At 47.3% G+C, this 17,712-nt stretch overlaps 1 protein-coding gene across 1 annotated transcript in view; it reads left to right on the forward strand.

Moving 5' to 3' along the window:
• Positions 1–4,411: 4,411 nt before the first annotated feature.
• Positions 4,412–17,712, forward strand: part of ERO1A (endoplasmic reticulum oxidoreductase 1 alpha) — a 37,180-nt gene continuing 23,879 nt past the window's right edge. Inside the window, exons 1-3 of the mRNA XM_081867459.1 lie at positions 4,412–4,633; positions 13,783–13,902; positions 14,121–14,204. Of these exons, the coding sequence (XP_081723585.1) occupies positions 4,538–4,633; positions 13,783–13,902; positions 14,121–14,204 (300 nt within the window). The 5' untranslated portion in view covers positions 4,412–4,537. The remainder of the gene's footprint in view (positions 4,634–13,782; positions 13,903–14,120; positions 14,205–17,712) is intronic.

Below are 17,712 nucleotides of genomic sequence, written 5' to 3' on the forward strand. Positions count from 1 at the left end.
ACCGGGTTCGCTTCCCCGCTCCTCCACCTGCAGCTGCTGGGTGACCTTGGGCCAGTCACACTTCTCTGAAGTCTCTCAGCCCCACTCACCTCACAGAGTGTTTGTTGTGGGGGAGGAAGGGAAAGGAGAATGTTAGCCACTTTGAGACTCCTTAAAGGTAAAAGGACCCCTGACCATTAGGTCCCGTCGTGACCGACTCTGGGGTTGCGGCGCTCATCTCGCTTTTATTGGCCAGGGGAGCCGGCGTTTGTCCGCAGACAGCTTCCGGGTCAAGTGGCCAGCATGACTAAGCCGCTTCTGGCGAACCAGAGCAGTGCACGGAAACGCCGTTTACCTTCCCGCCGGAGCGGTACCTATTTATCTACTTGCACTTTGACGCGCTTTTGAACTGCTAGGTTGGCAGGAGCAGGGACCGAGCAATGGGAGCTCACCCCGTTGTGGGGATTCGAACCGCCGACCTTCTGATCGGCAAGTCCTAGGCTCTGTGGTTTAACCCACAACGCCACTCACGTCCCTTAGAGATTCCTTAGGGTAGTGATAAAGCGGGATATCAAATCCAAACTCCTCCTCTTCTTCTCTGCGGGGTTCGCTATCCTCCTGCGGAGGCTTGGGAAGGAAGCTGCACTCCCGCCAGCCATATAGTTGGAGGGGCACAGCTGGCAGGCATGCAGGGAAAGGGGAGGCTGCCGGCAAAGCTGCGCAACTCCCCCACTCACTAGGGCGCCCCCGAGAGGCAGGCGCCCTGGCGCAGCAAACCACTAAGACCAATGGGAAAGACGGCTCTGCATGGGTTGTTATCTCCACCTGGAATGACAGGGATTTATAAATTACTACCCAATGGGTGTGGCTACCTCCCAACTGGTTGTGTATCCACCTTATGATGGTTCCTTCTAATTTGCATTTATCCAATCTGCAGGTGACATTGTGAGCTGTCCTTGATAGACCAGCCGGCACATTCACGGCTCTGCTATTAATCATTAACACGCCCTGATGCATCAGCAAGTTGGCCCACACAGTTGCATTTAAGAGCTGATGCAAAGATTGCTCATTGCAGCACACAGTCCCCGGCATCTCACAATTCCAGGGTGTGCTTTCTTTCCAATGCCGGTTGCCCAAATTTTGACCCACAACCAAATCCCAGGGCCAATTCCACCCTTGTGTACTCTTGTGAGCAAGTTCTGTTGAACTCAGTGGAGTTTAAGCAGGCATAAGACTGGGCAGTAAATGCATGCCAATGTGTGTCTGGAGAGCCAGTGTGGTGTAGTGGTTAAGAGTGATAGACTCGTAATCTGGTGAACCGGGTTTGTGTCTCCGCTCCTCCACATGCAGCTGCTAGGTGACCTTGGGCTAGTCATACTTCTCTGAAGTCTCTCAGCCCCACTCACCTCACAGAGTGTTTGTTGTGGGGGAGGAAGGGAAAGGAGAATATTAGTCGCTTTGAGACTCCTTAAAGGGAGTGAAATGTGGGATATCAAGTCCAAACTCTTCTTCTTCTTCTTAGAATTAAGGTGGCAATTTGATGCACGCTTACACAGGAGTAGATGCGCCTGATCCCGAAGGCTCTTCTTATGTTCCCCGAAACAGGACCTGAGTCCAAAAGTATCTCTCTCTCCACTGTTTCCAGCAAAACTGACTCTAAGGGTAGGGTCCCCATCCGACTATACATTTGTTAGACTATTGTTTGGAGACCCTGTTCCCCTCCCTGCTCTACAACTCCCGGAGAGTTCCCTGGGAAGAGGGATTGATTGTTCAAACATTGTAGATCCGGGAATTGTAGATCTGGGAAGGGAATAGGCGTCTCTCAGCAGCTCACCACACCTGTAACGAATGACAAGGTCAAACTCAAGGTGCAAGTATACAAAGCGCTGGGGACAAGTTTAACTATGAGGTCACCTTACCCCACAAATGCCCACTCATCCAGTTTGATCTGCAGAACTGGCCCTGCTATAGGTGCCACAGAATACCTGTTCCACATTTGTAGGAAATTGATTTTTCCGCATGGCAGCACCTACACTTTGGAACTCCCTGTTACTGACATCAGGTAGGCATCTTCATTGAACTCTTATTGGCACCTGCTAAAAACATTTTATATTTATACAGTGGTGCCTCGCAAGACGAAATTAATCCGTTCCATGAGGCTCTTCGTATAGCGTTTTTTTCGTCTTGCGAAGCAAGCCCATTGACAGCATAGCGGATTAGCACTATTAGCGGTTTAGCAGCTTTTAGCGATCAGCTGTTAAGTGGCTTAGCGGCTTAGGAAAAGGGGGGAAAAGGGGGAAAAACCCGCAAGAACTCGCAAGACATTTCATCTTGCGAAGCGAGCCCATAGGGGAATTCGTTTTGCGAAGTGCCTCCAAAACGGAAAACCCTTTCGTCTAGCGGGTTTTCCGTCTTGCGAGGCATTCGTCTTGCGGGGCACCACTGTATATATGTTTATATTGAAGATTCCACCCCTCATTTATTGCTGGTGTTAATTTTTTGAATGTTTTGATTGCTTTCCCTAATAATTTTATTGTTTTATCCTTTTTGCAAACCATGTTGAGGCTGTTTTTCAGAATGCAGCAACTATGATAATAGTCTTCTAAAAGTCAGATAGTTGTTTATTTCTTTGACATCTGATGGGAAGGTGTTCCACAGGGCGGGCGCCACCACCGAGAAGGCCCTCTGCCTGGTTCCCTGTAACTTGGCTTTTCACAGTGAGGGAACCACCGGAAGGCCGTCAGAGCTGGACCTCAGTGTCTGGCTGAATGATGGGGGTGGAGACGCTCCTTCAGGTCTACTGGGCCTTTGAGGCCGTTTAGGGCTTTCAAGGTCAGCACCAACACTTTGAATTGAGCCCGGAAACGTATTGGGAGCCAGTGTAGGTCTTTCAGGACCGGTGTTATGTGGCCTCGGCAGCTGCTCCCAGTCTCCAGTCTAGTTTTTAGAAGACAACTGAAGGCAGCCCCGTTTAGGGAAGCTTTTAATGTTTAATAGACTATTGTATTTGGAAACCGCCCAGAGTGGCTCAGGAAACCCAGCCAGATGGGTGGGGTATAAATAATAAATTATTTAATTATTATTATATTTAAAAAACCAAGTGGTATATAGAGTTTATGAAATAATGAATAAATCACAGGCTTGGGGATTCTTTGGAGATTACCTATTTACAGTTGCTGTATGCAGTACAAATGGGGCTACAGCCATTGTGGCTAGTAGCCACAATAAGAACACGGCCCATCTATCCCAGCATCCTCTTCTCACAGAGGCCAACCAGATGCCTGTGCAGTGGCATAGTGTGGGGGGTGCAGGGGGGCCCGGCCGCACCGGGCGCAACATCTGGGGGGGGCGCTTGCTGCCTCCGGAGTCGCCAAAGAGCCTCGGGCGCAGGCTGTAGCAGAGCCCCATGGCAGCAGCCCAGGCAGCAGCAAGAAGAAGCTGGCAGCGGCGGCAGATTAGGGGTTAGGGGTTAGGGGCACAAATTACTTGCCTTGCCCCGGGTGCTGACACCCCACGCTACGCCGCTGTGCCTGTGGGAAACCAGGGAGAAGGATTCGGGCACAAGAGCCCTTTCTCCCTTGTTGTGGTTTCCATTCCAACAATTAGTATTCAGAAGCATTTCCTGCCTCCAACTGTGGCTTGTAGCCATCCGTGACCCTTTCTCTTTTAAAGCCATCACTTCCTCCTGGGCTTCTCCCTCCTGAAATACAACAACAACAATTTATTGACAATTGTTGTTGTTGTTGTTGTTATTTGTACCCCACCCATCTGACTGGGTTGCCTACTCTGGGCAGCTTCCAACACATATAAAAACATAATAAACCACCAAACATTAAAATCTTCAGCATGCGGGGCTGCCTTCTAAAAGTTGTTTCCTGGACATCTGAATTGCTGCCTCCCCCAGCGCTTCTAAGATTGGATAGCTTTCCGTGTCTCTGTAGGAAATGTATGCTTTTGTTTGCGTTCTACAATTCCCAATTCCCATTTAATTCGGCAAACTGAATAATGATGATGATGATGATGATAATAATAATAATAATAATAATAATAATAATAATTTATTTATACCCCGCCCTCCCCAGCCAAGGCCTGGCTCAGGGCGGCTAACAAGCAATAATAATAACAAGTTGCATGAATACAACTTAAAAACAAGATTAAAATACAGCATTAAAATATTAAAATGCAGCTTCATCACAGGAGGAGAAAGGAAAAAGAAAAAAGAAAGAGGGGGGAGGGAATCAAATTGGCTCCAATGAAGGCTTGCGGCCGCTCCAAAATAGCGCCGGGTGATGCAGTGCACGCATGCGGCTTCCTCGGGAGCAAGCGAGCGCCTGGCAACGTCCGGCGCGCCGGCCAGGCGGGGCCGGGCGGCTTCCTCCGCCAATGAGGCCGGGCCAGATCAGGCCGGGGAAACCCGCCGGCCGCGCCGCTCCTCGCCTGCGGGCCGGGCCGCACGTCCACCGGCAGGAGGCGGAGGCAGGAGGCGGGACGGAGCCGCCCCGGCGCCGGCGCTTCGGAGCTGAGCCGCGCGGCAGAGCCACATTACTCGCGCGCAGCCATGCAGCCGCTTCTCGCCTTCCTCGTGCCTCTCCTCCTGGGCTGCGCAACTTGCGCGCAACCGCCGGGCTCCGCCGAGCAGCGCTGCTTCTGCCAGGTGAGTGTCGCGCGCCCGCGCGCCCGCCCGCGCGCTCCCAACCTCGGCTGCCGCCGGTCCCGGGGAGCGCCTGGTGCGTAAAAACGCAGCGCCACGGGGTTTGCTCCGGAGGAAAGGGATCCGATCCGGTTGGGGATTCGGGTTGCGCTGTAAACAGCCGAGGGGGAGAACTGGTCCCGGAGCCCCCATCCTCTGAAGGCACTCTGCACATGCTCAGGGCACGATGGCGGCCTGGATTCAGGAGCTGAATTGGTGATGGGTTGGAGACGTTCGGGGGTCGCGTTTCCTTTTCCACGCGCCTCCCCTTGGAAAGGTTTTGGGTTTTTTTGCTTTTTGGCTGAGCTTCTCTCGTTAGTCTTTAGGAGACGCAAATCACTGTTGATCTCCTTCTCCTTAATTACATTATTCATTGATTTGCATTGCTTAATGAGACTTGCGGTGGCGGTTCAGCTCTTCCTCGCCGTGTCCTCAGTCCCAAAGGCGCTGCTCCTTACACCAGCTGCTAATTGCGCCTGCCTTCTTTCAACGAGAGCAGGGAACTCCCAGGGCGCAACCTGCCGATAACTGGCAGTGCGATCCTAAACATACTCAGCGGTAAATCCCGAAGAACTATCTTTTCAGGAAGCGCGCACAGGGTGGCAGAGCTTTGGTGCCTTTGGGAAGAAGGAAGGTGTGAAGGAAGGCAAGAACTGGGGTTCCACCCTGACTGAAGAAACTGAGACCCCTAAAAGTGTAGTAATAATAATAATAATAATAATAATAATAATAATAATAATAATAATAATGTATATGCCGCCCATCTGACTGTGTTGCTCCAGCCACTCTGGGCAGCTCCCAACAAAAAATAGTAAACACACATTGCAACATCAAACAATAAAAACTTCCCTAGGTAGGTTGTGGTGGGTACTCTGGATATGGCCAGAGGCACTCTCTTCTTCAGGGGTCACAACATTTTTCAGCCAAGGGCTGGTCCACTGTCCCTCAGACCATGTGGTGGGCCGGAATATACAGTGGTACCTCGGGTTACAGACGCTTCAGGTTACAGACTCCGCTAACCCAGAAATAGTACCTCGGGTTAAGAACAGAAATCATGCTCCGGCAGCAGCAGGAGGCCTCATTAGCTAAAGTGGTGCTTTAGGTTAAGAACAGTTTCAGGTTAAGAATGGACCTCCGGAATGAATTAAGTACTTAACCACTGTATTATGAAGAAAGTATGAACAAATTCCTATGCCCCACATATAACCCAGAAATGCATTTTAAATAAAAGGACACATTCTACTCATTTAAAAACACGCTGATTTCCGGACCATCCGCGGGCCGGATTTAGAAGGTGATTGGGCCACATCCTGCCCCCGGGCCTTAGGTTCCCTACCCCTGCTCTTCATTGTTACTTTGTACATTCCTACTTCAGGTCATGCCCTGTTCAGCCCTCATCCTGCCCCAGACATCACCTGCAGCACTCACTTTAATGGAACAGAGCCAGACTGTCTTATGGCAACCCTGTTATTTCAGACAATCTACCGGTACTTCCTAGTGGATCAGGCCCCTGCTTCAAACTGCTTGCTCAGTCTTTGACTGAGCAGGGGATCCAGACCTAGTATTGCAGCTTTCCCCAACCTCGTGCCCTTTTCTTGCTTTGGGCATCCCTAACTCACCAGCTTAGGGAAGGCTGGGATAGATTCCTGTCTCAGATTTCTAGTATTTTGTCTATGTGCCTTTTGCAAAATGAAATCGGATGCATAAGGTGGTATTCCAACAAAGTAATACTGTTAGTGCGAGGAGTTTCGGCTGTGGAGCAAAACTTCCCGCCCTTTCTCTGTGCACCCCTTAAATTTGTTTTGGGGGTTCCCCTGAAAACCTCTGGAGCAGGCTTTGGAGAGGATGCAAGGGAACAGTTCTGTGGTACAATTAGAAATCTTGCACTAACGGGACTGCTTCATTGGATGCCGCCCATAGAGTTGTAGTCTTGTAAACAGTCACTGCCCCAGATCCTCCTGGTTTGACTCTGATCTCCCGTCCAGCTTTTCTTGAATTAACAATGCTTGCCGTTTTAGCCGTAACAGTAATTTCTCCATGGCCTTCTCCTCCATCTGTTTGCTGAGTTCTTTTTATAGGGGGTGACTAAGACTAATAAGTTATTCCTCTGTCACTTGCAATGCTTTTTCTTTGTGTGTGTGTGTGTGTGTGTGTGTAGGTGCCTGGAGTTCTTTAATATGTTCTTTTGAACTCTCTTAATGTGCAAATGATAGAGTGGTGGAGGAGGAAATGCGGAAGGTGTAAACAGAGGTGGCGTAGTGTGTGAGAAATTACACCAGCCGTTCTGAAATGTGTCCTTTCCTGGGTGGTAGACAATACTAGACTGCGCTGCCTGGTGGAAAACCCCTCCCCGTGGGCTGCATTTACCCAGGAGAAATCTCCCTCGTAAATGTGTTTACTCTTGAGAAGTTGCCCCTAAGCTGCCATTGAGCTGATGGATTTATTTACCCTTTAGCCAAAAGATCCCACCCAGGCTGGGTTGCATAAATCATAAAATCACAATGATCATAAAAAAAACAACCTGCAAGAACATTCTGCATGTGATTGCCATGAAACGAGAGCAAAAATAATGGAGTGGCCAAACAGAGACAGCAATGCTTCTGGAAGTCAGTTGCTGGTAGCCACGGGAAGGGAGAGGGGTCTTGTGTTCGAATCCTCATTGCAGGTTTCCCAGAAGTGGCATCTGGTTGGCCAGTGTGAGAAAAGGTTGCGAAAAAGTGTGCATCCTCAGCAACTGCTAGAAAGAGATTGACACGGGTTCAAGACAGGGCAGGTCTTTCCAGAGCTAGGGTCCTGCTGTTGCGCTTGGCCATTGGGGATCACCCTTGGCTGTGGGTGGGAAAGTAAAGGTAAAGGGACCCCTGACCATTAGGCCCAGTCATGGCTGACTCTGGGGTTGCAGCGCTCATCTCGCTTTATTGGCCGAGGGAGCCGGCGTACAGCTTCTGGGTCATGTGGCCAGCATGACTAAGCCGCTTCTGGCGAACCAGAGCAGCGCACGGAAACGCCGTTTACCTTCCCGCCAGAGCGGTACCTATTTATCTACTTGCGCTTTGATGTACTTTCAAACTGCTAGGTGGGCAGGAGCAGGGACCGAGCGACGGGAGCTCACCCCATCGTGGGGATTCGAACCACTGACCTTCTGAGCGGGACCCCCCCCCCCAAAGATCCTGAGGCAAAGGCAAAACCAACATGGGAGAAACCCCTTCTGAATATTTGGGTCCCTGGTTGTTTTAGGGCAGAGCTTTCCAGACTTTTCACTTTTTTAGACCCGCATCATTTTGCGACACAGTAATTCAGTTTTACTAGCAAACCGGAGATTAAACTACAGGTAACCTCTTTCCATCCCCGGGAGGAATGCAGGGAGCATTCATTTGACACACCTACACACTCCAGCCGACACACAAATGTGTCGCGACACACCATTTGGAAAGCTCTGCTTTAGGGCCTTATAACTTAACATCTTGAACAGAGCTAGATTTAGGTTCCTCAGCCTTGGCCCTCCAGATGTTTTGGGACTACAATTCCCATCATCCCTGACCACTGGTTCTGCTAGCTAGGGATCATGGGAGTCGTAGGCCAAAAACATCTGGAGGGCCAAGGCTGAGGAAGCCTGCCCTAATCTACTGAAAGTAATGGGGCCCTTCCTATGTCCAGCTGTCCTTTGTCAACAAGAAATTGTTGCTGTTTTTTGTGTTGAATATATGCTATATGGTAATTTATGGACCTAATAGGTATCTAAAGCTATTTGCACATAACAAAATGTGTGATATTTTAGGGAGCAGGCTAGCAGGCGTGGCCCATGACACATCATAGGAGCGTACACAGCACAAAACACTGTTGCTGGATGTAGGTTTTATTTTATTTGTTTTTTATCTTATATTTTGGAAATGTACAGTGGTACCTCTGGATACAAACGGGATCCATTCCGGAGCCCTGTTCGCATCCTGAAGTAAATGTAACATGCGTCTGCGCACGCACAGGTCGTGTTTCACTGCTTTTGCACATGCGCGTGATATCATTTTGAGGGTCTGTGCATGCGCGAGCGGCGGAACCCGAAAGTAACGTGCTCCGTTACTTCCGGGTCGCCGCGGAGCGCAACACGAAAATACTTAACTTAAAGCTACTTCAGCCCAAGGTATGACTGTACATCCAGGTTTTTCCCCCTTAAAATTTGTTTTGGGGGCCCCCTAAGCTATAGCTTAAAAGGGACGTGGGTGGCGCTGTGGGTTAAAGCACAGAGCCTAGGACATGCTGATCAGAAGGTCGGCGGTTTGAATCCCCGCGACGGGGTGAGCTCCCGTTGCTCGGTCCCTGCTCCTGCCAACTCAGCAGTTCAAAAGCACGTCAAAGTGCAAGTAGATAAATAGGTACCGCTCTGGCGGGAAGGTAAACAGCGTTTCCATGCGCTGCTCTGATTCACCAGAAGCGGCTGAGTCATGCCGGTCACATGACCCGGAAGCTGTATGCCGGCTCCCTCGGCCAGTAAAGCGAGATGAGCGCCGCAACCCCAGAGTCGGCTACAACTGGACCTAACGGTCAGGGGTCCCTTTACCTTTAAGCTTTAGCTTGTTTAGCTTATACGCAAATCCATAGCTCTCAACTTTCAGATTTGAAAATACGGGATCAGCAGCCTCGCCTGTCCCGGGGACAGTCTACGGGATATCTAATCATCTGGGATAGCAGCGGGAAACGGCGCTGGAATAAGGGAATTTCCCGCAAAAAAAGGGAAGGTTGACAGCTATGAGCAAATCTGGCACTGATCTTGAACTGGAAGCATGTCAGGTTTGGCATCTCTCTGGCGTTTGGAAACTTCTTCTTTGACCTGTGTGCTGCAAAGCCGCTTCCGAGATTTCCTGGGCTGGACGCAAGTGATCTCCCAAGGTGTGATTCTTGCATTTCATGGGATTGGGTTAGCTCATCCTCTGTGATTCCATGAACGTTGGTAACTGGGAGGCCCACAGGTGGGATATTATATACCCTGACCACCCACCCCCCAGTATGGCCCAGTGAAAAGTCCTGAAATGGGGCGTTCCAAGGGCAGAGGTGGGACTGAGCTAGCCTGGGATCTGGTGGATCCCAAACCGGTCTCACCGTCATCATGAGAGCAGGACCTCCACCTTCTGTTGCAGCTGCCATGCTCCATAAAGCCTCTCTGACAGGATGGGGAGTCAGGATTGTGCCCAAAAGCTTTCGCTAATTCACCGCTGGGAGCAACTTGCAATTGTAGAAGCTGATAGAGGAGGAAGGGACTCCATTTCCTTAAATTGCAACTTGACTTCCTTTCATATTTCAGAAAGCAATCTGTATTGAGGTTTTAGGCAGGCCTGGTTTTCAATCGCTGCTTGCCTGAGTGACAAACCTTGCAGGGTTGTTGTGAGAATTTAGTGTAAGAAATAAAAACACAACAGCGGTAAAAACTCCTTCGGGAGGAAGGGCAGGATATAAATTCAATAAATGAATAATAATAAAATGCAAAAAACCCCAATAACATTTAAAAAATAAATACATACGCATATTTTGTTGATGGCGAGTGATTAAAAATAATAAATTATTTAATTAGTTGATCGGTCTGGTGAATTAGAATCTAAAGATTGCTTTGCTTGGTCAGAGCTAGGGATGCCCAATGTCCTTTTTCTATCAGATGACAGCTAAATTTCTCCAGTTGGCCATGATGAAAATGCGTCCTGTGTTTTCTGCCCAGCATCTGACTCCAACATCTGTAGGTACAGTGCCTCTGACCATGGAGGCTCAATTTAGTTGGGGGCACCCCAGCTAACAGAGCTTGCGTTCTGACTCATCCTTTCGTTTGAACATCACACCCAAGCTATTGTGCTCTTGCCACATCTCGAGGGAGTGCATTCTGCAAGTTAATTATGTGTTGTGTGTCTGCGCAAAAGTGCCTTGCTGCCAGCTGGTGTGTCTGCTGGGTGACTCATTTGCAAGGCTGGGAGGGGAGCGGAGCAGATTCCTTCTCTCCTGGAGAGAAAAAGAGAGAGAGAGAGAGAGAGTGTGTGTGTAACTTAGAGGTATAGAGGGGATACACCAGGGGTCAGCAAACTTTTTCAGCAGGGGGCCGGTCCACTGTCCCTCAGACCTTGTGGGGGGCCGGACTATATTTGGAAAAGAATATATGAACGAATTCCTATGCCCCACAAATAACCCAGAGATGTATTTTAAATAAAAACACACATTCTTTTACAGTCATACCTCAGGTTACAGCCGCTTCAGGTTGTGTTTTTTCGGGTTGCGGGCCACCGAAACCCCAAAGTACTGGAATAGGTTACTTCCGGGTTTCGACGGTTGTGCATGCGCAGAAATGCTAAATTGCACTTTGCGCATGCGCAGAAGCACCGAATCGCAACCCGTGCCTGCACAAACGCGGGTTGCGAACGCTGTGGGTTGCGAACGTGCATCCCGCACGGATCATGTTCGCAATCCGAGTGTCCACTGTATTTAAAATTAAATGTTAAAACACCAGGCAGGCCCCACAAATAACCCAGAGATGCATTTTAAATAAAAGGACACATTCTACTCATGTAAAAATATATTGATTCCCAGACCGTCCGCAGGCCGGATTGAGAAGGCGATTGGGCTGGATCCGACCCCCGGGCTTTAGTTTGCCCACCCCTGGGATACACACCTTCTCCATCTTCAATGAGATTGGAAAAGCCATGCATTTGAAAAGCCCAGCCAGCTAAACCCGGCCACCTGGAACACAGCAGGTGAACAGGTGCCGGATTGGCAGGCTGTGTCAACAACAGCCCTGGCCATTGAGGAGGGAGCCCAGGTGGCAACGCTTTGCATTTGACTAGGAAGTGCAAGGAGAAGTTGAATAAGAAGCAGGCTGGGATTTGCATCTCTCTGGCGTTTGGCAACTTCCTTCCTGCCTACGTGCTGCCAGGCCACCTCTGAAGTTTCCTTTGCCGGAAGCAACTGCGCTCATAAAAGCTTCTCGAATTCAGTTTCCCCAGGGGGTGTTGTTGCTTCACAACAACATGCCAGCAATGGCAGGGCAGAAAAAGTGACCTGAAAGCTTTTTCTTAGAATGGCAAGGCTCCAGAGAGGGACAATTTCCTGCATGCATTGAAGCCTATTTTTTATTTTTATTATTATTATTATTATTATTATTATTATTGCTGCTGCAATTTCATTTTTTTTCCCAAGTGAATTTTTATTGTTTTCCTTATATATTCTTTTCCAACAAATTGTAATAGCACCATACATTCCTTTCACTCTGCCGAGTCGCGACCCCCCCTCCCTCCCCACAACTGGTATATTTATCCTTTTTCCATCATGCATATCATTCTCATATTAGTACTATTATACATTGGAGGTATTATGTCAATCCTGCTAGTGTCTTGACCTCTTTACAATTCTTCTTTAAATATTCAATAAATTTACTCCAATTATTTTGGTATCTTTGATCTCCCTGGTCCCGGATCCTCCCTGACAGTTTGGCAAGTTCTGCATATTCTGTCAACTTCGCCTGCCACTCCTGAATAGTTGGTATATCTTGTACTTTCCATCTTTGGGCCAGAAGGGTCCTCACGGCAGCTGTAGCATACATGAACAAATTTTGATCTTCTATTTTAATTTCTGTTCCTATTAAGCCTAATAGACACGCTTCCGGTCTTTTGGGGAAAGTATATCTAAATATTTTTTTGAGTTCATTATAAATTGATTCCCAAAATTTTTTTACCTTATCGCAGGTCCACCACATATGGAAATAGTCGCCATCTGCCTTTTTACATTTCCAACATTTCCTTTCTTTTTTCCTAAACATTTTAGCTAATTTTACTGGCGTCAAATGCCATCTATACATCATTTTTAGCAAGTTTTCCTTTAAAGCCATACATCCTGTAAATCTCAAACCCTCCTTCCATAATCTTTTCCATGCATCCAATTCAATGTTATGCCCAATATCAATTGCCCATTTTATCATTGATTCCTTTACTTCTTCGTCTTTTGTATACCATTCTAGTAATAAACTATATATTCTTGATAAAATTTTATCTTTACAGTCTATTAACTCAATTTGGAATTATTATTATTATTATTATTATTATTACTGCAATTTCAGGCTGAGCTGAATCATAAATATAGTCTGCCTTTGAGGGTTTGGTGTACTCCTGTAACCTGTAGTAGTACCAAGGTTATATTAAAGAATAATTATCTAAAGACTTTTCAGGATAGATAGGACACTTCCATCGCATATGATACGATATGATAATCTTCATTGTCAATTGTCCCATACAGAACAACGAAGTTAAAAAAATCTACACCAGACATTCAAAAACCAACAAGCCTGCTATCCCAGCTATCCCAGCCTGGTTAACCCGCTAAAAACTCTGATACCCCATAATTAAATACAATATACAGTGGTACCTCGGGTTACATACGCTTCAGGTTACATATGCTTCAGGTTACAGACTCTGCTAACCCAGAAATAGTGCTTCAGGTTAAGAACTTTGCTTCAGGATGAGAACAGAAACCGTGCTCCGGCGGCACGGCAGCAGCAGGAGGCCTCATTAGCTAAAGTGGTGCTTCAGGTTAAGTACAGTTTCAGGTTAAGTACGGACCTCCGGAACGAATTAAGTACTTAACCCGAGGTACCACTGTAATCCCATAGAGACTACCTTACACTGCGTTTAATACCAAAATCGCATTGGATAGAAACTGTTTCTCAGGCGGCTAGTCCTAATCTTTATAACCCTGTAGGTCCTTGCCACATAAGGTACTTTCTAAAATTATGCCGTAGTGAAGCTAAATATAAAGCTTAAAGTGTGGGGGAATCAGGTGGGGCAGGGTGATATTTTTTTGTGGGGGGCAGGGGCAAGTAGCCAGAGTTGAGCCCCTCTGCCACTCAAAATCGCAGCCTCCTGATGATGCTTTTACTTACTTTTTTAAAAATTTGGGTTTCAGTACACACACCTCTGTGTAACATTCAATTTACCCCTGGTAGGTTTGTTTTAAGGTGACCTGGATCGAGTATGTAAAGTGCTTTCATCATTTCAGTACACATATCAATGCTAATTATGTTGTTGTTTTTGTTAGACGTCCCCTAATTATTTCGCTGCTTTCCAGTCCTCACTGCTTCTTAATTTCCTTAGGTGACTGGCCATTTGGACGACTGCACTTGCGATGTTGAGACTATTGACAGCTACAACAACCGCAAGATTTTCCCCAGCCTGCAGAAACTTTTGGAAAGTGATTATTTCAGATATTACGAGGTAATGCTTATACTTTTCTTTTTTAAAAATGTCTGTCCCCCCAAAATGCCTTGGCAAACCATTTCTCAAAAGAAAAAGAAAAAGCGGGGCTTCCCTCATCGGAACGCATATCGTAAATCTAAAAGTTTTTTCATCTTTTCCTGAGAAGTTAAAATCTCTTGCCTGGAACTAAAAATCCCCTAGACCAACCGAAGCGTTTTCTGCCTTGATCTCTGCAGGTTAACCTAAAGAAGCCTTGTCCTTTTTGGAGCGACGACAGTCACTGTGGAATTAGAGACTGTGCTGTAAAGCCATGCCCATCGGTAAGTGTGAAACGTCGCAGAATCACAGAAGGGACCACGAGCAGCATCTACTTCAACCCCTGCAATGCAGGAATCTTTTGGCCTAACGTGGGGCTCAAACTCACGAAACCCTGAGATTAAGAGTCTCATGCTCTGCACAGCTTACAGACTTAACATATAGAGAACAAGAAGAACATACGTTTAGAGAAGTTTGGAAAATGTTTATTGACTACATTGGGGGAAGGAAATTGTGTACAGTGGTACCTCGGGTTACATACACTTCAGGTTACAGACTTCGCTAAGCCAGAAATAATAAAAAAAATCCTTCCAGTAGCATCTTAAAGACCAACTAAGTTAGTTCTAGGTATGAGCTTTCGTGTGCATGCACACTTCTTCAGATACATGCCCACGAAAGCTCATACCTAGAACTAACTTAGTTGGTCTTTAAGGTGCTACTGGAAGGATTTTTTTTATTTTGTTTTGACTATGGCAGACCAACACGGCTACCAATCTGTAACCAGAAATAATACCTCGGGTTAAGAACTTTGCTTCAGGATGAGAACAGAAATCGTGCTCTGGTGGAGTAGCGGCAGCAGGAGGCCCCATTAGCTAAACTGGTGCTTCAGGTTAAGAACAGTTTCAGGTTAAGAACGGACCTCCGGAACTAATCAAGTACTTAACCTGAGGTACCACTGAACACTGGAAAACGTTGGCAGCATTAAGATAAATTCAACAGTGTAAATAAGTTTTGGTGGGTGTCATAATGGAAAACCGATTGGTATAGCTTATGTAAAATATGCAGGGATTTGTTGTTGTTTAGTCATTTAGTTGTGTCCGACTCTCTGTGACCCCCAGGACCAGAGCACGCCAGGCACTCCTGTCTTCCACTGCCTCCCGCGGTTTGGTCAAACTCATGCTCATAGTTTTGAGAACAGTCTCCAACCATCTCGTCCTCTGTCGTCCCCTTCTCCTTGTGCCCTCCATTTTTCCCAACATCAGGGTCTTTTCCAGGGAGTCTTCTCTTCTCATGAGGTGGCCAAAGTATTGGAGCCTCAGCTTCAGGATTTGTCCTTCCAGTGAGCACTCAGGGCTGATTTCCTTCAGAATGGAGGGGCTTGATCTTCTTGCAGTCCATGGGACTCTCATAGAATCATAGTTGGAAGAGACCACAAGGGCCATCGAGTCCAGCACCCTGCCAAGCAGGAAACACCATCAGAGCACTCCTATAGAATCATAGAATCATAGAATCCCAAGAGTCTCCTCCAGCACCAGAATTCAAAAGCATCAATTCTTTGGCGATCAGCCTTCTTTACGGTCCAGCTCTCACTTCCATACATCACTACTGGGAAAACCATAGCTTTAACTATACGGACCTTTGTTGGCAAGGTGATGTCTCTGCTTTTTCTCTGCCATCGCCTTTCTCCCAAGAAGCAGGCGTCTTTTAATTTTGTGGCTGCTGTCACCATCTGCAGTGATCATGGAGCCCAAGAAAGTAAAATCTCTTACTGCCTCCATTTCTTCCCTTTCTATTTGCCAGGAGGTGATGGGCCCAGTGGCCATGATCTTCGTTTTTTTGATGTTGAGCTTCAGACCATATTTTGCGCTCTCCTCTTTCCCCCTCATTAAAAGGTTCTTTAATTCCTCCTCACTTCCTGCCATCAAGTTTGTGTCATCTGCATATCTGAGGCTGTTGATATTTCTTAAGGCAATCTTAATTCCGGCTTGGGATTCATCCAGCCCAGCCTTTCACATGCAGGGATTTATAATATGCAAAATGAAGAAGGGAAGTGACTGATTTTTTAAGGATGTTAAAAGGAGTATTTTAAATTGCTAAACAGGAAATTTAATAAAAAGACTTGAGGCAAGTGCCAAGCCCTAACACAGAACTGGCATCTCTTCCCCTCCTTACATTGTATGACATGCATTTGGGCAGATTCCTGTCTTGCGTTCAGATTAGGGACTCCTTCCATCAGCACTGCAGGCAGATGCAATCAGGTTTGTGATTCCTGCCAGGCTCTTGTCCCCAAACACAAGGTCTCGCTTGAGAGGAAGGAAGAGATATTTCTTTAAAGGCTGCTGATGGCACAGGCTCAGCAGCAAGCAGAAGGCCCGGAAGTCGAGACCTGCGAGGAGATGAGCACGGCCAGAGATTTGCAGCCACCTTAAAGCTCCGGTATCCAAGGAAGCTGAATGTTGGAAGAATCGGGACAGATAAGAGAAAGGACTTATTCACCGCAGAGTTGATCTGTGGAACTCGCTGCCACAAGAGGCAGCGATACCCACCAGCTGGGATGGTTTCAAAAGACTGGATTAATTCATGGAGGAGAGGGCTGCCAATGTCTGTTAGCGTCTTCTCTTTTCTCCTCCTCCTCCTCCTCCTCCTCCTCTTCGTGCATCTGGGGCTGCCAAACCATGCCAGATCCTGGTGAGAGGGTACCGTGATAGCAAACCCCAAGTGGCCGAGGGCAGGCGGAAACAGAGACAAAGCAAGGCCAGGGAGAAATGAGAGAGAAGGGCCTGAAGGACAGGGGTGCTGTTGAAATCCGTGCATCACATGGGGTTTGACTCTGGGGGTCCTTTCCAATTCTATGATTCTTTGATTTTATTAAATTTACAGAATGCCAAACAGGGAAAACCTGCACCTGTTTCCTGCTTGGCAGGGGGTTGGACTCGATGGCCCTTGTGGTCACTTCCAACTCTATGATTCTATGATTCTATGAGTCTAATAATAATAATAATAATAATTTATTTGTACCCTGCCCTTCTATAGCCACTCTGGGCGGCTTCCAACAAAGATTAAAAATACATTAAAATGTCACATATTAAAAACTTCCCTAAACAGGGCTGCCTTCAGATGTAAATGGATCCAAGCATTATAAATGGCCTCGGTCCAGTATAACTGAAGGAGCGCCTCCACCCCCATCGTTCTACCCGGACACTGAGGTCCAGCTCCGAGGGCCTTCTGGCGGTTCCCTCAGTGTGAGAAGCCAAGTTACAGGGAACCAGGCAGAGGGCCTTCTCGGTGGTGGCGCCCACCCTGTGGAACGCCCTCCCACCAGATGTCAAAGAGAAAAATAACTACCAAACTTTTAGAAGACATCTGAAGGCAGCCCTGTTTAGGGAAGTTTTTAATGTTTGATGTTTTATTCTGTTTTTAGTGTTCTGTTGGGAGCCGCCCAGAGTGGCTGGGGAACCCAGCCAGATGGGCAGGGTATAATAATAATAATAATAATAATAATAATAATAATAATAATACTGTGGTACCTCGGGCTAAGAACTTAATTCGTTCTGGAGGTCCGTTCTTAACCTGAAACTGTTCTTAACCTGAAGCACCACTTTAGCTAATAGGGCCTCCTGCTGCCGCCACACCGCTGGAGCACGATTTCTGTTCTCATCCTGAAGCAAAGTTCTTAACCTGAAGCACTATTTCTGGGTTAGCGGAGTCTGTAACCTGAAGCGTCTGTAACGTGAAGCGTCTGTAACCCGAGGTACTCCTGTAATAATAGGGGAGATGGCTTACAGTGAAATG

This window comes from Podarcis erhardii (genome assembly GCF_964252035.2).
Source record: "Podarcis erhardii genome assembly, chromosome: 1".
NCBI classification, from domain to species: Eukaryota; Metazoa; Chordata; class Lepidosauria; order Squamata; family Lacertidae; genus Podarcis; species Podarcis erhardii.